Source organism: Mastigoproctus giganteus, chromosome 6 (assembly GCF_048544385.1).
Source record: "Mastigoproctus giganteus isolate SK-2022 chromosome 6, ASM4854438v1, whole genome shotgun sequence".
In the NCBI taxonomy this organism is placed as follows: Eukaryota; Metazoa; Arthropoda; class Arachnida; order Uropygi; family Thelyphonidae; genus Mastigoproctus; species Mastigoproctus giganteus.
Window position 1 is genome coordinate 125,475,847 of NC_143580.1, and position 21,081 is coordinate 125,496,927.

The 21,081-nt window shown below is 39.2% G+C and overlaps 1 protein-coding gene across 7 annotated transcripts in view; it reads left to right on the forward strand.

The window, feature by feature from the left end:
* Positions 1 to 21,081, forward strand: part of Vps16B (Vacuolar protein sorting 16B) — a 456,530-nt gene that overhangs the window by 197,173 nt on the left and 238,276 nt on the right. For all 7 annotated transcript variants that reach the window (XM_090375324.1, XM_090375325.1, XM_090375323.1 and 4 more), the window contains one exon: positions 16,200 to 16,292. In XM_090375324.1, coding sequence (XP_090231450.1) covers positions 16,200 to 16,292 — 93 coding nt within the window. The remainder of the gene's footprint in view (positions 1 to 16,199; positions 16,293 to 21,081) is intronic.

Below are 21,081 nucleotides of genomic sequence, written 5' to 3' on the forward strand. Positions count from 1 at the left end.
CCAGGGCAAAGGTTGATGATGTTTTAGAGCAGATATCATCTTTTAAAGGCACAAGGGGTGATATTTTTGTACACGTTGGCACTAATGATATTAAGAATAGGAGGCCAACAGAATTACTTAACAAGTTCAGGTCACTGTTGGAAAAAAGCCATGAATTAGGATTGAATTTGAAAGTGTCTGCAATTCTGCCGAGACACGATAGGAGAGTATATATGATGAGAGCCTTGACGATCAATTCAGCCTTGGAAAGATTGTGCAAGGCTCAAGGGGTAGAATTTTTTTTTCAACTTGGTCTGTACTTGTTAACAGGTAAGACTGCTTCTACAGGGATGGGATACACTTAAATAGAAAGGGTGCAAGGATATTTCCTGATGCTATTGAGGCAGTGTTAGATGGGTCGGAAAACTGCTAGCTTGGGGGGGAAACAAGGACTAATAGATTAACAGTAGCCACTGGCAGAGGTGAAAGTGATTCTTGCACTGCTTCTATTGGAATGAGCAGCAGCCTGGAAAAGAAGATTCAGGGTATTTCGGAGACTGCTAGGAGTCATTGCGGTACAAGTAAACACATGGATTGTGTTAGGGTAGCTAAGAATAGGAACAGGTGCGTGTATATTTGCATGTACACCAATGGTAGGAATTTGGTAAATAAATTTGATGAATTTGAGGTATTGCTCAGAACATCAAAGGCAGATATTTTTGGGATATCAGAGACGTGTTGTCACACAGATATAAGGAATGCAGAACTGGAATTTGGGGAGTACAATGTGTACAGAAAGGATAGACAGGATAGTAAAGGAGGAGGGGTTATATTATTAGTTAAGAAACACATAAAATCCAAGGAATTGAAGCCAGTCAACATTGCTGGACACTGCAGTGTCGAGTCAGTTTGGTGTGACATAAGCATTGGGAGATCAAAATTGAGAGTAGAAGTGTGTTATAGGCCTAATAACTCTGATAAGTATAAAAAGGAACTGTACAGGGAAATAGAGTGGGCCAGTAAATCAGAGTCTTATAATGGGGGATTTTAATTTCCCGGATATTGACTGGAATTTGTGGGTTGGTCATTCACACACTAGCAAGGCTTTTGTGGATTTATTGGATGATTGTTTTCGACATCAGCATATTTGGGAGGCAACTAGAGGGAGTAATACTCTTTATCTGATTATCAGTAGTGAATCTTCATGCATTAAGAATAAAGGAACCACTAGGTGGCAGTGGTCACATTGTGCTGAAGTGGGATTTACTCAAAGAGGTTACTACCATCGGAGGTAAAGGGAAGGGTTTTCGTAAAGGTGACTACTGTGGTCTGAGACAGTATTTAAATTCTATACAGTGGGACCAACTGATGATGTTACGAACAGCAAATTCAAAATGGGAAGCATTCAAAGAATTTATTTGGAAGCTACTAGGCTTTACATACGAACTAAGCAATATTGTTCAAGGTTTAGGCCTAAATGGATGACAGATGAACTAATGAAACATGTGGTAGAGAAGAAAAATGTATGGGATACATATAAATTAATGGGTGACGTGGAAGTCTATGCTAGATATAAGCTTGTCTTTAACCAATTGATAAAGGAGGTTAGGCAATCAAAAACAGATTACGAGAAATCCTTGACAAAGGATGCAAAGAAAAACAACAAAGAGTTCTTTACCTATGTAAACTCTAGAAGAAACGGGATGAATCAGATTGGTCCACTGGATATTGAAGATCCTACTCAAGTGGCTAACAAACTAAATGAGTACAGTCGGTCCTCGTATAACACGTGTTTACATTACACGAATTCGATCATACACGATTTATAAATAGGAGAACGTTATCTTATATAACACGAACCGAATTCGCTTATGCACGATTCGCCTTTGTGTTTACAAGAAATGGCAGTCGAACGCGGAATCACCCCAACTGAACGCAACATGATAGGAATGAAGAAGATTCTGTAAATGTATTTATGTGTTTTATATCGGTGAAGGCGAAACACATTTCACATAACACACAAATAACATAAAAACCCACACAATTCCGGCTATCGATAATTTGCAATTGCAATTAGATCGAGTTTACGACCAGTTTATAACAGATTCCACTAGCAGAAACGCAACTGGAAATTGTTTTATGGTAGTAACCCCCAGAAATGTGCTTTAGTAAAATGTGAGGTGTTAATAGTGTATCTCGGCCTTTACGGTGTTGTTTATTCAGTTGCTACACGCGCACGACTTTGTTTATGTTTATCAAGCGTGCCTCCTCGTTTTGTAATTGTGTTTTAAAAATGAGTAAAATACTTAAAAGGTGTGAAAAGGAAGCGTCCTGGCGAAGACACTGCAGATTCAGAGAGAAAAAAAAAGAAGCAATACCGATAAACAGAGGCGGACTGAGTCAAAAATTCTTACACGGGAAAATTCATAGTGGCCTCATACTACGGTTTATGGCCAAAATCACACCGGCCTCCGGCCCACCGGGATTTCCCGGATAAGGCTTATGGCCAGACCCCCTCTGTCGATAGAGAAAAAATATGAAATTGTGAAACGCTTTGAGCGAAATGAAAGACCATGTGATATTGCATGTGCTACAGACCTAAATGAGGCAACGCCGAGAATTACAAAGAATGCAGAGAAAATAATAACAACTTTCATAGCGGGAAGAACTCAAAGTGTAATTAAAATCCATTAGATTAAGACACAAGGATTGGAAGAGATGGAACGTCTGTCTTTTCTATCTGTTTTTCGATTTTCTATCTGTTTGGATAGAAAATCAAACAAAAAACAAGTTTGCTTACGATAGAAGCAAAAGCATTAGCAATATTTTATTACGTAATAGTCGTAATAAAATACGTAAGCATTTTATTACGACTTACGTATTATAATTTATACTTACGTATTATAAAATACGTAAGTATTTTATTACGACTATTTTATTTAATATAATAATTTTTTTACGAATAAAATATGTATTTTATTCGTAAAAAATACTTTTTAGTATTAAAAAATACTAAAAATACTTTATTATAATATAATAAATAATAAAAAAATAAATATTTTTTATTTATTATATTATAATAAAAAAAATATTATATTATTTTTTATTACGTATTTTAATCGTTATAAAATACGTAAGTATTTTTTAACGATTAAAATTACCCGATTATTTATTGTGTTTGGTAATGTTTTGGTTCCAAATGTGTGTTCAATCTTGGGTGGTCGGCACCTAACCCCACTTTTCCCATAGGGCCTCTTGTTTATATTGCACGATTTTGCATTGCAAGAGGGTTTCTAGGAACACAGCTATCGTGCTATAAAAGGACAGACTATATTTTCTATCTACATTCACCCATGAGGAGTTATTCAGGGAGGGGAATGCCAGAGGTGAATTAAACTCTGGCAGTGAGCTGGATGATTTTGTAATAACTGAGAGCAAAGTGGAGCAGAAATTGTTGAAGATAAACATAAAAAAGGCACCCGGGGTGGGCAGGATCTATCCAGTTATATTAAAGGAGGCAGCAAAGGAAAGTAAGGAAACGCTTAGCCATAATTATGAGAGCTTCTTTGGACTCAGGAGATGTACCCATGGACTGGAGATGTGCAAGTGTGACCCCAATTCACAAAGTAAGATCAAAGGGCAACACATCTAATTATAGACTTGTTGTTTCACTTTTGTTCCAGGAAAATTAGTGGAGGCACTGGTTAAAGAAGCACTGCAGGATCATCTAGACAAGACTTCCGTTATAGCTCGGACACAGCATATTTTTGTTAAGGGAAAGTCTTGCCTGACCAATTTGATTGGATACTATGATGTGATCACAAAGGAACTGGATGCAGGGAATAACTTTGATATCATATATTTGGATCTTAGAAAGGCTTTTGATACTATTGCACACGGAAGACTGCTGCACAAATTGAAGCAGTGTGGCATTGGAGGCAAATTGCTGCAATGGATAAAGGGATGGTTGATTGGGAGAAGACAGAGAGTGGTAATCAATGGACATTGCTCATCGTGGACTAATTTTATTAGTGGAGTCCCCCAGGGTTCAGTATTGGGCCCAACATTGTTTTCTGTATTTATAAATGATATTGGTGATGGTATATCAAGCTCAACGTCCAAGTTTGCAGATGATACGAAGGTTGGCAGGGTTGATAAGGATGCTAATCACAGTATGCTGCTGCAACAGGATCTAGAAAAGTTGAATAGATGGGCTGTGAGGTGGCAAATGAAGTTTAACATTGACAAATTTAAATTACTACATATGGGAAGTAGCAACCCCAAAGTGACGTATCAACTCTGTGGTACTACACTGACACCGGTAGAGAACGAAAAGGACCTGGGGGTAATTGTGCTGGCAGATATAAAGTTTTCTGAGCAGTGCAGATGGTCTGCAAGAGTAGCTCATAATGTCTTATCAATGATATACAGGAATTTTTCTAGCAGGGATAAAGAGGTGATTATCCCCTGATATAAGGGAATGGTCAGGCCACACCTTGAGTACTGTGTACAGGTCTGGAGGCCTCATTTTAAGAAGGATGTAGAGCTGTTGGAACGAGTACAGAGAAGGGCCCAAGATTAGTGAATGGAACAAAGGGTTGCTCTTACAAAGAATGGCTTAAAATTTTCAAATTTCAGTGTCTGGAGTCTAGGCACCTGCAAGGTGATCTGAATGAGGTGTATAAATTGTTGAATGGTTTGAGCATGCTCAGTGTTGACGGAAATTTTCCTCTTGCTCAGAATAATCATTTGAAATGGCATAAATTCAAATTGAGGAAAGACAGATGTAGGATAGATGTGTGCAGAAGTTTGCCTTTAGCCAGCAGGTGGTAGGTTTTGTGGAACAGACTTCAATCGTTTGTTGTGGAAGTTGATAGCCTAAATAAATTTAAGGCTGAGCTGGACAGGTACTTGGAACGTACAGAGGGGTGAAATGGGTGTAATTTTTTTTTGGCTGATGCTGCATAAGCTTGCTTTTGTGCATCATTTGCCTCTACTAATGCTAACGCTAATATTAAATTGTATTCTGTATAGCTATAGGGGGTCTTTGTCATATTAATTGGTTTATTTTTAAATTTAACTATAGATTTTGCAAGTTATTGCTTAATATATTTAACCTTTGTATCAGTGATTTGGTACGAAAATCATATCTTGTAACTCAGTTCTACAGTTGTGCTAGGGGGTGTCTTAAATGTGGTAAATAGGCATATTGAAAGTTCGAATCACATAAGTTGGCATTAATATATAATTTTATTAGCATTAGTAGAGGCATATGATGCAAGAAAGCAAGCTTATGCAGCATCAGCCAAAAAAAAAAAAAAAAAAAAAAAAAAAAAACCACTCCCATTTCAACCCTACGTGTGTTTCAAATTTCTGTCCTGCTCAGCCTTAAATTTATTTAGGCTATGAACTTCCACGACAGAAGATGGAAGTCTGTTCCACCAATCAACTACCCGCTGGCTAAAGGCAAACTGCCGCACATATATCCTACAACTCACTGTCCTCAGGTTGAATTTATTCCCTCTCAGGTGATTATTCTGAGCAAGAGGAAGAATCCCATCAGCTTTGAGCATGCTCAAACCATTCAAGGCTTTATACACCTCAATCAGATCACCTCGCAGGTGCCTAGGCTCCAGACAATCTAATCTGCAAAACTTAAGCCTTCCTTTGTAAGAGCAACCTTCCTTCCAACAGTTCTGCGTCTTTCTTAAAATGGGGCCTCCAGACCTGTATACAAGATGTGGCCTGACCATTGCGTTATATTATTATTATTATTATTAATACCCATATGGTGCAAGGAAGCCTGAGGCTTATGCTGCACCAAGAAAAAAAAAAAATTCCCAAGTTATCCTAAGAGAGAGACAGAGAGAGAGAGAAAGAGAGAGAGTCAAAAGTAGAAGGGAATCACCAAGAAAGAGAAGAATGATGATATCCAGCTCAGGATCCTGGATGTGCCAAGCCCTAATGACCTCCTTATCCGTGCTAGAAAAATTCCTGTATATCATTGACAAGACACCATGACCTTCTCTTGCAGACTGTCTGCACTGCTCAGAAAACTTCATATCTGCCTGCACAATTACCCCCAGGTCCTTTTCATTACCTACCACTGTAAGTCTAGTACCACAGAGTTGGTACATTACTCTGGGGTTACTGCTTCCCATATCTAGTACTTTACATTTATCAATGTTAAACTTCGTTTGCCACCTCTGAGCCCATCTTCTCAACTTTTCTAGCTCCTGTTGCAGTAGCATACTGTCATTAGTGTCCTTAACAACCCTGCCAACCTTCGTATCATCTGCAAATTTGGACATTACGCCTGATATACCATCATCAATATCATTTATAAATACAGAAAACAACGTTGGGCCCAATACTGAACCTTGAGGGACTCCACTAGTAACATTAGTCCACGATGAGGAGTGTCCATTGATTACCACTCTGTCTTCTCCCACTCAACCATCCCTTTATCCATAGCAGCAATTTGTCTCCAGTGCTACACTGCTTCAATTTGTGCAGCAGTCTTCAATGTGCAACAGTATCAAAAGACTTTCTAAGATCCAAACATATGATATCAAAGTTATTACCTCCATCCAGTTCCTTTGTGACCACATCATAGTATCCATTCAAATTGGTCAGACAAGACTTTCCCATAACAAAACCATGCTGTGTCCGATCTATAACTGAAGTCTTCTCTAGATAATCCTGCAGTGCTTCTTTAACCAGTGCCTCCATTAATTTCCCTGGAACAGAAGTTCAACCAACAGGTCTATAATTACTTGTGTCGCCCTTTGACCCTCCTTTGTGAATTGGGGCCACATTTTCACATCTCCAGTTGAAGCAAGCTCTCATAATTATGGCTAAAGATTTGCTTACTTCCATTGCTACCTCATATAATGAAACTGGATAGATTCCATCCACCCCAGGTGCCTTTTTTATGTTTAACTTCAAAAATTTCTCCTCTACTTTCCTCTCAGTTACTACAAAATCATCTAGCTCACTGCCAGAGTTTAATTCACCTCTGCATTCCCCTCTCTGATTAACTCCTCGTGTGTGAATATAGATGCAAAATGCTCATTTAATTTGTTAGCCACCTGAGAGGATCATCAACAGTTGACCATCAATATCCAGTGGACCAATCTGATACATCCCTTTCCCTCTAGAGTTTACATTGGTAAAGAACTGTTTGCATCATTTGCCAAAGATTTCTCATAATCTGCCTTTGCCTGCCTAACCCCCTTTGTGACTTGGTTACAGACCAGCTTATTCTATCATAGGCTTCCATGTCATCTATTAATTTATATGTATCCCATGCATTTTTTTTCTCTGCCACATGTCTCATTAGTTCGTCTCACATCCATTTAGGCCTAAACCTTGAACAATATTTCTTAGTCGGTATGTAAAGTCTACTAGCTTCCAAGATGAATTCTTTGAATGCCTCCCATTTTGAATTTGCTGTTGGTAACATCATCAATTTGTCCCACCATATAGAATTTAAATACTGCCTCAGACCACCGTAGTTACCGTTACGAAGGCAAAAGCCTTTCCCTTTACCACCGATGGTAGTTACCTCTTTGAGTGAATCCCACTTCAGCACAATAGGATCACTCCCACATAGTGGTTCCTTTATCTGCAGATTCTTAATGCATGAAGAATAACTACTGATAATCAGATCAAGAGTATTACTCCCTCTACTTGTCTTCTGAACATGGTGCTTTAGAAAACAATCATCCAATAAATCCACAATGGCCTTGCTAGTGTGCAAGTGACCAAGGGGTAGACTTTTTTCAGCCTGGACTGTATTTGTTAACAGGAGAGACTGCTTCTACAGGGATGGGATACACTTAAATAGAAAGGGTGCAAGAATATTTGCTAATGCTATAGAGGCAGAGTTAGGCAGGTCAGAAAACTGCTAGTTTGGTGGGAGAAAAAGACTAATAGATTAACAGTAGCCACTGGCAGAGGTGAAAGAGATTCTTCCACTGCTTCTATTGGAATGAGCAGAAGCCTGAAAAACAAGATGCAGGATATTTCAGAGACTGCTGGGAGTCATTGCGGTACAAGTAAACACATGGGTTGTGTTAGGGTAGCTAAGACTAGCATTAGCATTAGTAGAGGCATTTGATGCAAGAAAGCAAGCTTATGCAGCATCAGCCAAAAAAAAAAAAAAAAAAAAAAAAAATCCACTTCCACTTCACCCCTCTGTTCGTTCAAAATACCTGTCCAGCTGAGCCTTAAACTTATTTAGGCTATCAACCTCCACCACAAGGGATGGAAGTCTGTTCCACCAACCAACCACCCGCTGGCTAAAGGCAAATTTCCGCACGTCTATCCTACATCTGTCTTTCCTCAATTTGAATTTATGCCTTCTCAGGTGATTTTTCTGAGCTAGAGGAAGAATCCCATCAGCATTGAGCATGCTTAAACCATTCAAGGCTTTATACACCTCTATCAGATCACCTCGCTGGTGCCTAGTCTCCAGACATTGTAATTTGCAAAACTTAAGCCTTTCTTCGTAAGAGCACCCTTTGTTCCATTCACTAATCTTGTTGCCCTTCTCTGTACTCGTTCCAGCAGCTCTACATCCTTCTTGAAATGAGGCCTCCAGACCTGTATACAGTACTCTAGGTGTGGCCTGACCATCGCCTTATACAATGGAATAATCACCTCCTTATCCCTGCTGGAAAAATTCCTGTATATCATTGACAATACTCCATGAGCTACTCTTGCAGCCCGTCTGCACTGCTCAGAGAACTTCATATCTGCCTGCACAACCACCCCCAAGTCCCTTTCATTCTCTACCACTGTCAGTGTAGTACCACAGAGTTGATACGTTGCTCTGGGGTTGCTGTTTCCCATGTGTAGTACTTTACATTTGTCAATGTTAAACTTCATTTGCCACCTCTCAGCCCATCTGCTCAACCTTTCCAGATCCTGTTGCAGCAGCATAGTGTCAGTAGTGTCCTTGACAACCCTGCCAACCTTTGTATCATCTGGAAACTTGGACATTAAGCTTGATATACCATCATCAATATCATTTATAAATACAGAAAACAATAGTGGACCCAACACTGAGCCCTGAGGGACTCCACTAATAACATTAGTCCACGATGAGCAGTGTCCATTGATTACCACTCTCTGTCTTCTCCCCCTCAACCACCCCTTTATCCATAGCAGCAATTTGCCTCCAATGTCACACTGCTCCAATTTGTGTAGCAGTCTTCCATGTGCAACAGTATCAAAAGCCTTTCTAAGATCCAAGTATATAATATCAAAGTTATTCCCTGCATCCAGTTCTTTTGTGACTGCATCATAGTATCCAATCAAGTTGGTCAGGCAAGACTTCCCCTTAACAAAACCATGCTGTGTCTGAGCTATAACTGAAGTCTTGTCTAAATGATCCTGCAGTGCTTCTTTAACCAGTGCCTCCATTAATTTTCCTGGAACAGAAGTTAAGCTCACAGGTCTATAATTACTTGTGTCAGCCTTTGATCCTCCTTTGTGAATTGGGGTCACATTTGCACATTTCCAGTCTATGGGTACCTCCCCTGAGTCCAAGGAAGCTCTCATAATTATGGCTAAGGGTTTGCTTACTTCCTTTGCTGCCTCCTTTAATATAACTGGATAGATCCCATCCACCCCGGGTGCCTTTCTTGTGTTTATCTTCAACAGTTTCTCCTCCACTTTACTCCCAGTTATTTCAAGATTCTGTAGCTTACTGCTAGAGTTGAATACACCTCTGGCATTCCCCTTGCTGAATAACTCCTCATGTGTGAATGTCGATGCAAAATATTCATTTAGTTTGTTAGCTACCTGAGCAGGATCATCAACACTTGACCCATCAATATCAAGTGGACCAATCTGATTCATCCCCTTCCTTCTAGAGTTTACATAAGTAAAGAACTCTTTGCTGTTTTTCTTTGCATCCCTTGCCAAGGATTTCTCGTAATCTGCCTTCGCCTGCCTAACCTCCTTTGTAACTTGGTTGCATATCAACTTGTATCTATCATAGGCTTCTGTGTCATGTGTTAATTTGTATGTATCCCATGCATTTTTCTTCTCTGCCATATGCCTCATTAGTTCATCTGACATCCATTTTGGCCTAAACCTTGAACAATATTTCTTAGTTGGTATGTAAAGCCTAGTAGCTTCCAAGATAAGTTCTTTGAATGCTTCCCATTTTGAATTTGCTGTTGGTAACATCATCAGTTGGTCCCACTGTATAGAATTTAAATACTGTCTCAGTCCATCGTAGTCGCCTTTACGGAAGCAATAACCCTTCCCTTTACCCCTAATGGTAGTTACCTCTTTGAGTAAATCCCACTTCAGCACACTGTGATCACTGCCACCTAGTGGTTCATTTATCTGCAGATTCTTAATGCATGAAGAATCACTGCTGATAATCAAATCAAGAGTATTGCTCCCTCTAGTTGCCTCCCGAACATGCTGATGTAGAAAACAATCATCCAATAAATCCACAAAAGTCCTGCTAGTGTGTGAGTAACCAGCCCCCAAATTCCAGTCAATATCTGGGAAATTAAAATCTCCCATTATAAGACACTCTGATTTACTGGCCCACTCTATTTCCCTGTACAGTTCCTTATTATACTCATCAGAGTCATTACGCCTATAGCACACTCCTACTCTCAATTTTGATCTCCCAATGTTTATGTCACACCAAACTGACATACACTGCACTGTCCAGCGATGTCGACTGGCTTCACTTCCTTGGTTTTTATGTGTTTCTTAACTAATAGCATAACCCCTCCTCCCTTGCTATCCTGTCTATCCTTTCTGTAGACGTTGTACTCCCCAAATTGCAGTTCTGCATCCCTTATATCTGTGTGACACCACGTCTCTGATATCCCAACAATATCTGCCTTCGATGTTTTGAGCAATACCTCAAATTCATCAAATTTATTTACTAAACTCCTAGCATTGGTGTACACGCAAGTATACCTGCACCTGTTTCTATTCTTAGCTACCCTAACACAACCCATGTGTTTACTTGTACCGCAATGGCTCCCAGCAGTCTCTGAAATACCATGCATCTTGTTTTTCAGGCTTCTGCTCATTCTAATAGAAGCAGTGCAAGAATCTCTTTCACTTCTGCCAGTGGCTACTGTCAATCTATTGGTCTTTGTCTCCCCCCAAGCTAGCAGTTTTCCGACCCACCTAACACTGCCTCGATAGCATCAGCAAATATTCTTGCACCCTTTCTATTTAAGTGTATCCCATCCCTGTAGAAGCAATCTCTCCTGTTAACAAGTACAGTCCAGGCTGAAAAAAATTCTACCCCTTGAGCCTTGCACAATCTTTCCAGGGCCGAATTGATCGACAAGGCTCTCATCATATACTCCCTCCTATCGTGTCTGGGCAGAATTGCAGACACTTTCAAATTCAACCCTAATTCTCGGCTTTTGTTCAACAGTGACCTGTACTTGTTAAGTAATTCTGCCGGTCTCCTACTCTTAATATTATTAGTGCCAACGTGTACAATTATATCACCTTTTGTGCCCTTAAAAGATGATATTCGCTCTACAACGTCATCAACCTTTGCCCCTGGCAGACATACATGGCAACATGGTGCTTTAGAAAACAATCATCCAATAAATCCACAATGGCCTTGCTACTGTGCAAGTGACCAAGGGGTAGACTTTTTTTCAGCCTGGACTGTATTTGTTAACAGGAGAGACTGCTTCTACAGGGATGGGATACACTTAAATAGAAAGGGTGCAAGAATATTTGCTAATGCTATAGAGGCAGAGTTAGGCAGGTCAGAAATCTGCTAGTTTGGTGAGAGAAAAAGACTAATAGATTAACAGTAGCCACTGGCAGAGGTGAAAGAGATTCTTCCACTGCTTCTATTGGAATGAGCAGAAGCCTGAAAAACAAGATGCAGGATATTTCAGAGACTGCTGGGAGTCATTGCGGTACAAGTAAACACATGGGTTGTGTTAGGGTAGCTAAGACTAGAAACAGGTGCATGTATACTTGCATGTACACCAATGCTAGGAGTTTAGTAAATAAATTTGATGAATTTGAGGTATTGCTCAAAACATCAAAGGCAGATATTGTTGGGATTTCAGAGACGTGGTGTCACGCAGATATAAGGAATGCAGAACTGGAATTTGGGGAGTGCAACTTCTACAGAAAGGATAGGAAGGGAGGAGGGGTTATGCTATTAGTTAAGAAACACAAAATCCAAGGAAGTGAAGCCAGTCGACATCGCTGGAAAGTGCAGTGTCGAGTCAGTGTCGAAGCATTGCGAGATCAAAATTGAAAGTAGGAGTGTGCTATATGCCTAATGACTCTGATGAGTATAATAAGAAACTGTACAGGGAATTAGAGTGGGCCAGTAAATCAGAGAGTCTTATAATGGGAGATTTTAATTTCCCGGATATTGACTGGAATTTGGGGGCTGGTTACTCACACACTAGCAGGGCTTTTGTGGATTTATTGGATGATTGTTTTCTACATCAGCATGTTCGGGAGGCAACTAGAGGGAGTAATACTCTTGATTTGATTATCAGCAGTGATTCTTCATGCATTAAGAATCTGCAGATAAACGAACCACTAGGTGGCAGTGATCACAGTGTGCAGAAGTGGGATTTACTCAAAGAGGTAACTACCATCAGGGGTAAAGGGAAGGGTTATTGCTTCCGTAAAGGCGACTACGATGGACTGAGACAGTATTTAAATTCTATACAGTGGGACCAACTGATGATGTTACCAACAGCAAATTCAAAATGGGAAGCATTCAAAGAACTTATCTTGGAAGCTACTAGGCTTTACATACCAACTAAGAAATATTGTTAATAGGTGGCAGTGATCACAGTGTGCTGAAGTGGGATTTACTCAAAGAGGTAACTACCATTAGGGGTAAAGGGAAGGGTTATTGCTTCCGTAAAGGCGACTACGATGGACTGAGACAGTATTTAAATTCTATACAGTGGGACCAACTGATGATGTTACCAACAGCAAATTCAAAATGGGAAGCATTCAAAGAACTTATCTTGGAAGCTACTAGGCTTTACATACCAACTAAGAAATATTGTTCGAGGTTTAGGCCAAAATGGATGTCAGATGAACTAATGAGGCATATGGCAGAGAAGAAAAATGCATGGGATACTTACAAATTAACACATGACACAGAATCCTATGATAGATACAAGTTGATATGCAACCAAGTTACAGAGGAGGTTAGGCAGGCAAAGGCAGATTACGAGAAATCCTTGGCAAGGGATGCAAAGAAAAACAGCAAAGAGTTCTTTACTTATGTTAACTCTAGAAGGAAGGGGATGAATCAGATTGGTCCACTTGATATTGATGGGTCAACTGTTGATGATCCTGCTCAGGTAGCTAACAAACTAAATGAATATTTTGCATCGACATTCACACATGAGGAGTTATTCAGGAAGGGGAATGCCAGAGGTATATTCAACTCTAGCAGTAATACAGAATCTTGAAATAACTGGGAGTAAAGTGGAGGAGAAACTGTTGAAGATAAACACAAGAAAGGCACCCGGGGTGGATGGGATCTATCCAGTTATATTAAAGGAGGCAGCAAAGGAAGTAAGCAAACCCTTAGCCATAATTATGAGAGCTTCCTTGGACTCAGGGGAGGTACCCATAGACTGGAAATGTGCAAATGTGACCCCAATTCACAAAGGAGGATCAAAGGCTGACACAAGTAATTATAGACCTGTGAGCTTAACTTCTGTTCCAGGAAAATTAATGGAGGCACTGGTTAAAGAAGCACTGCAGGATCATTTAGACAAGACTTCAGTTATAGCTCAGACACAGCATGGTTTTGTTAAGGGGAAGTCTTGCCTGACCAACTTGATTGGATATTATGATGCAGTCACAAAAGAACTGGATGCAGGGAATAACTTTGATATTATATACTTGGATCTTAGAAAGGCTTTTGATACTGTTGCACATGGAAGACTGCTACGCAAATTGGAGCAGTGTGACATTGGAGGCAAATTGCTGCTATGGATAAAGGGGTGGTTGAGGGGGAGAAGACAGAGAGTGGTAATCAATGGACACTGCTCATCGTGGACTAATGTTATTAGTGGAGTCCCTCAGGGCTCAGTGTTGGGTCCATTATTGTTTTCTGTATTTATAAATGATATTGATGATGGTATATCAAGCTTAATGTCCAAGTTTCCAGATGATACAAAGGTTGGCAGGGTTGTCAAGGACACTACTGACACTATGCTGCTGCAACAGGATCTGGAAAGGTTGAGCAGATGGGCTGAGAGGTGGCAAATGAAGTTTAACATTGACAAATGTAAAGTACTACACATGGGAAACAGCAACCCCAGAGCAACGTATCAACTCTGTGGTACTACACTGACAGTGGTAGAGAATGAAAGGGACTTGGGGGTGGTTGTGCAGGCAGATATGAAGTTCTCTGAGCAGTGCAGACGGGCTGCAAGAGTAGCTCATGGAGTATTGTCAATGATATACAGGAATTTTTCCAGCAGGGATAAGGAGGTGATTATTCCATTGTATAAGGCAATGGTCAGGCCACACCTAGAGTACTGTTTACAGGTCTGGAGGCCTCATTTCAATAAGTATGTAGAGCTGCTGGAACGAGTACAGAGAAGGGCAACAAGATTAGTGAATGAAACAGAGGGGTGCTCTTACGAAGAAAGGCTTAAGTTTTGCAAATTACAGTGTCTGGAGACTAGGCACCAGCGAGGTGATCTGATTGAGGTGTATAAAGCCTTGAATGGTTTAAGCATGCTCAATGCTGATGGGATTCTTCCTCTAGCTCAGAAAAATCACCTGAGAGGGCATAAATTCAAATTGAGGAAAGACAGATGTAGGATAGACGTGAGGAAATTTGCCTTTAGCCAGCGGGTGGTTGGTTGGTGGAACAGACTTCCATCCCTTGTGGTGGAGGTTGATAGCCTAAATAAGTTTAAGGCTCAGCTGGACAGGTATTTGGAACGAACAGAGGGGTTTTTTTTTTTTTTTTTTTTGGCTGATGCTGCATAAGCTTGCTTTCTTGCATCAAATGCCTCTACTAATGCTAAATGCTAATGCTAATGCTAACCTGGCATGCACAAAGACATCCTCCTTGGCTAGATGATGTTCTGTTCCAGAGAGTGCGGCAAACATTTCACAAGTTGCACATTTTTTTAGCCTGTGATGCATCGGAGAATCGCCCCCCCCCTCAGTTCTCTTCCAAGTCACAGCACTCCTGCCACTTTGTGCCCGTTGCTTTGCTGCTCTAGTATGGGGTATGATATTTTAAATTAATAAGATTAATAAATTTAATCAATTAATTGTCAATACTACACTATCTAATAGAATCCTAAATGCAGTGATACGTATTACGCTATATAATTTTACATTAGAACTACCTAGTTACTAGAATTAAAAATTTGAATTTCCTACCACTCTCTACCTACCACAAAAAAATTTCCTACCACAAAAACAATGCTGCAAGATTTGAACGAAACAACGGTTTTACATATATTAAGTAGTAATGTACAAAAACTAAATAAAAATAACTATAAGGCTACTTATAAAGTACAATATAAAATAACAATTAGGTAAATAAAATGGAAAACATTTATCACTTTTTCTGAGCCTGTAATTCACAGCTGTAATTTTTAAAGAGTCAGCGCCCTCCACATCAATCTAATGTCATCTTCTCAACCTCCATCCCATGCATGGTAATAAGTGCTATAGGTTCTAATACCTCTCATGTTTGGGGTTTTCATAAAAAAAAAAAAAAAATGATAGTTCACTTTTTTAAAACAACAGAAGGATTAGACAAATTATTAGTAGGGATGGACAAACAAAAGGGTAATTTTTTTTGCTTGTGTCACTTTGTCACCATAATATTAGTAATCCTATGAAAATGGTACAATTGGATGAATGAGTGAAAATTCTCCCAGTGCCCATGGTCTTGCATAGAATATTATTATTAAATATTCTAAAGAATATAGCTGCTTTGTAATTTTTTTTTATATATATGAAGTGTATTTTTATGGTGTAGGATAGAAATTTGCCCTGAAACGGAAATGTAATATTAATCACATAAGACAGTAAGTCATTCTTAGGAAGAGCCTCAAGTTTGCTCTAACCCTTTGTAAATTAATCAGTTGGACATCAGGTTAATCTTTCATTTCAAGCTTATTTCAAGCTTTTAATTTTTTGCACCACATAAGATGTATGATATCTTTTTTTTTCCCTCTCATTAGGATTATTATTTGGAACAGTATAAAGCCAAGAATGATAAAATAGCCCTTCTTCATGAAGCTATTAAATCGTGTGATGGAAATGCAATTACAGCTGTAAGTATTTTATTTTATTTATTTATTTATTTACTCTTGTTTTCAAATATGTCTGCCTGTAAAAATGTATTACTTTATTCAGCTAGAGCACTTTTAAAATTGAGACAAGTCATTTTTAAAGTATTGCATAAATGATATTGCATCATGAGATATTGAATGATTAAATTAAAAGTAATATGTATATTGTTAACGTCTCCTATAGTGCTTTCAAAGGAACTAGCCCTAAAGAGCACTATAAGTGGGAAAGCATTATGCTTTTTACCTCAACCCCATTTTTGCTTAAAAAGAATGAAAAATTTTTAAAAGATTTTATTAAATTAAACTGAACATATGATGATAAATCTAGTATTAATATAATAATAATGCTTTTATTAATGAAATTTATTGATGCCAAACTGAGGAGAGTATGGGAATCCATTGACCAATAGCTAGACTCTGAGATGTAAAGTGGAACCCCTCTACTTTCAAAGGTTCAAATTAAATACAAAATAAATTTCACCTACACCGGGAATGATTTCTAAGAAGTAAATGAAACTGCACAATTAACAGTTCCTAGTATTCTCTCTATCATTCCTTTCTCAAAGCTAAAAATCAAGAGAAAGGAGAGTTAAATCTGAATTTATTTCTTGCTGGGACTTTAAAAAAAATAATTAGTAGGAAAATATTTAAATGTAGTATTACAGCCATTAAAAAGTGTATGGCACTTCCATAGACATAGCTGCAAAATCTTTGGATTTATGATGCAGGATCAGTCTCTTTTACCTGATTTGACAACTCGGCTGTCTCATCATAATATAGTTGGTGACAACAGTGTTTGTTGTTTTACACAAAAATAGCAGAACTATATTAAAATTGGAATTTCTTTAGAAGAAAAAAATAATAAATTGAGAATTGTTGCTTATTTTTAATTACAAATTGGCCATCACTTATTCTGGTGGACATTTACTACTATCTAAAACAGGTTCCCAAACTTGTGCACCTTGTGCCCTCTTTAAACTATTTCACAAATTTCCTCACCCCCTTCCAGAAAATGTTCAAATAAACAGATATGAATAAATTCACTATGAGTATACACTGCCTGGTGAAAACATTGATCATCCACTTGTTTTAGCAATTGGCCATTCCTCCCCATCTTGTGGCACACATGTCGCAGTAAGAATAGCACATATGATGCTGCAGGTTTATGGCATGAAATCCCATATGAAGTACTTGATTGACATGGATTAGGGATGTAGTAGTAGTGGCATGTGATGCAAGAAAGCAAGTGTATGAGCTTATACAGCATCAGCCAAAAAAAAAAAAAAAAAAAATCACACCATAACCTCCAAATGCCTGTCCAGTTCCTCCTTAAATTTATTTAACCTGTCAACTTCCACAAGGACAGATGGAAGTTTGTTCCAGCAATTAACCACCCGCTGGCTAAAGGCAAATTTCCGCACATCGATTCTACATCTGTCTTTTTTTAATTTGAATTTATGCCCCCTTAGGTTCATAATCTGAACAAGTGGAAGGATCCCATCAGAATTCAGCATGCTCAACCCATTCAAGACCTTATATACCTCAGTCAGATCAACGCGCAGGTGCCTAGTCTCCAGCCACTGCAATTTGCAGAACTTAAGCCTCTCTTGGTAAGAGCATCCCTTCATTCCCCTCACCAATCTTGTTGCCCTTCTCTGTACACGCTTGAGTAAATCTACATCCTTCCTAAAATGATGCCTCCAGACCTGTACGCAATACTCAAGGTGTGGCCTGACCATTGCCTTATACAGAGGGACAATCACCTCCTCCCTGCTAGCAAAATTCCTATATATCATTGACAAAACCCCATTACCTGCCCTGGCAGCCTGTCTGCATTGCTCAGAAAACTTCATATCTGACTGCACAATTACTCCCAAGTCTTTTTCATTTTCTACCACCTTAAGTGTTGTACCACACAGTTGGTACATTTTTCTGGGGTTACTTCTACTCATATGCAGTACTTTGCATTTGTCAAGGTTAAACTTCAGTTGCCACTTCTTAGCCCATCTGCCCAAATTATCTAGATCCTGTTGCAGTAGCACACTTCCATTACTGTCATTAACAACCCTGCCAACCTTTGTATCATCTGCAAACTTTGACATTAAGCTTGATATACCTTCATCAATATCATTGATAAATATACAAAACAACAGTGGACCTAACACCGAACCCTGTGGGACTCCACTAATAACATTAGTCCACGAAGAGCAGCACCCATTGATTACCACCCTCTGTCTTCTCCCACTTAACCATCCTTTTATCCATTGTAGCAACTTACCCTTAATACCATTCTGCTCCAATTTGTACAATAATCTTCCATGCGCAACAGTGTCAAAAGCTTTACTGAAATCCAAATATATGATATAAAAATTATTTTTTGTATCCAGTTCCTTTGTAACCACATCATGATATCCTATCAAATTTGTCAGACAAGACTTTCCCTTAACAAACCCATGCTGTGTCTGAATTATTGCTGCAGTCTTGTCTAGATAATCCTGCAATGCATCTGTAACCAGTGACTCCATTATTTTACCCGGAACAGAAGTTAAACTAACTGGTCTGTAATTACTCGTGTCACCTTTCGATTCCCCCTTTGTGAATTGGGGATACATTTGCACATCTTAGTCCGTGGGGACCTCCCCTGAATCCAAGGATGTTCTCATAATTATGGCTAAGGGTTTGCTTAGTTGCTTTGCCACCTCCTTCAATATAACTGGATAGATCCCATCCACCCCAGGTGCTTTTCTTATGTTTAACTTCAACAATTTCTCCTCCACTTTGCTTTCAGTTATTACAAAATCATTAAGTATCCTGCTACAATTTGATAATCTTCTGCCATTTTCAAACCTTAATAATTCCTCACGTGTGAATGTAGATGCAAAATACTCATTCAGTTTGTTTGCTATCTGAGCAGGATCATCAACAGTCGAACCATCGATGTCAAGTGGACCAATCAGATTCATCCCCTTCCTTTTAGAGTTTATATAAGTAAAGAAATCCTTGCTATTTTTCTTAGCACCTTTTGCCAAGTATTTCCCCTAATCTGCCTTCGCCTGCCTAACCTCTTTTGTGACCTGATTACAGACTAGCTTATATCTGCCATAGGCTTCTGAGTCGCTAGATAATTTATATGCATCCCATGCATTTTTCTTCTCTGTTACGAGTCTCATTAGTTCATTAGATAACCATTTAGGCCTAAACCTTGAACAATATTTCTTAATAGGTATGAAACTTTTAGTAGCATCCATGATTAATTCCTTGAATGCTTGCCACTTAGAATTTACTGTTGGTAACGTCGTCAGTTGATCCCACTGTACAGGATTTAAAAACTGTCGGAGACCACTGTACTCACCTTTACGGAAGCAAAAACCCTTTCCTTTACCCCTGATGGTAATTAAATCTTTAAGTAAATCCCACATCAGTGCTCTGTGATCACTGCCACCTTGTGGTTCCTTTATCTGCAAATTCTTAATACAAGAATGATCACTGCTGATAACCAGATAAAGAGTATTAGATTCTCTGGTAGCCTCTCGAACATGCTGCTGCAGAAAACAATCATCCAATAAATCCACAAAAGTCTGACTAGTGTGTGAGTGACCAACCCACAAGTTCCAGTCAGTATCTGGAAGTTAAAATCCCCCATTATAAGACATTCCGATTTACTAGCCCACTCTATTTCTCTGTACAATTGTTCATTGTACTCATTCGAGTCATTAGGCCTATAACACGCTCCTACTCTTATTTTTGCTTTTGCAGTGCTTATGTCACACCAAACTGACTCAACAGTGCACTGTTCATCTATATCAACTGGATGCACTTCTTTTGATTTTATGTTTTTCTTTGTTAACAGCATAACACCTCCTCCCTTTCTATCTGTCTATCCTTTCTCTACACATTATACTCCCCAAATTCCAGTTCAGCATTCCTTATATCTGTTGTACACAACGTTTCTGCTATCCCAACAATATCCGCCTTTGATGTCTTGACCAACACTTCAAATTCATCAAATTTATTTACTATACTTCTAGCATTGGTATACATGCAAGCATACAAGCTCCTACTCCTATTCCTAGTTACCCTAACACATCCCATATACCCACCTATTTCAGGATGACTGCCATCTTTCCCTGAAACCCCCAACACCCCACACTCCAAGTCGCTACTTATTCTAATAGAAGTTGTGCAAGAATCACCTTCACCTCTGCCTACAGCTACTGTTAAACTATTAGTCCTTGTATGCCCCCAAGCTATCAGTTTTCCGACCCACCTAACACTGCCTCGATAGCATCAGCAAATATTCTTGCACCCTTTCTATTTAAGTGTATCCCATCCCTATAGAAGCAGTCTCTCCTGTTAACAAGTACGGTCCAGGTTGAAAAAAAATTCTACCCCTTGAGCCTTGCACATTCTTTCCAGGGCCGAATTGATCGACAAGGCTCTTATCATATATTCCCTTCTATTGTGTCTGGGCAGAATTGCAGACACTTTCAAATTCAACCCTAATTCTCGGCTTTTGTTCAACAGTGACCTGTACTTGTTAACTAATTCTGCTGGTCTCCTACTCTTAATATCATTAGTGCCAACGTGTACAACTATATCACCTTTTGTGCTCTTAAAAGATGATATCCGCTCTACAACATCATTAACCTTTGCCCCTGGCAGACATACCCTGGTCCTGTTCCACCTATCCTTTTTACAAAGCATGTTTCCCGTTTCCCTGACAATAGAGTCACCAACAACTACAAGTTCTTGTGGGACCAGCGCGCATTCT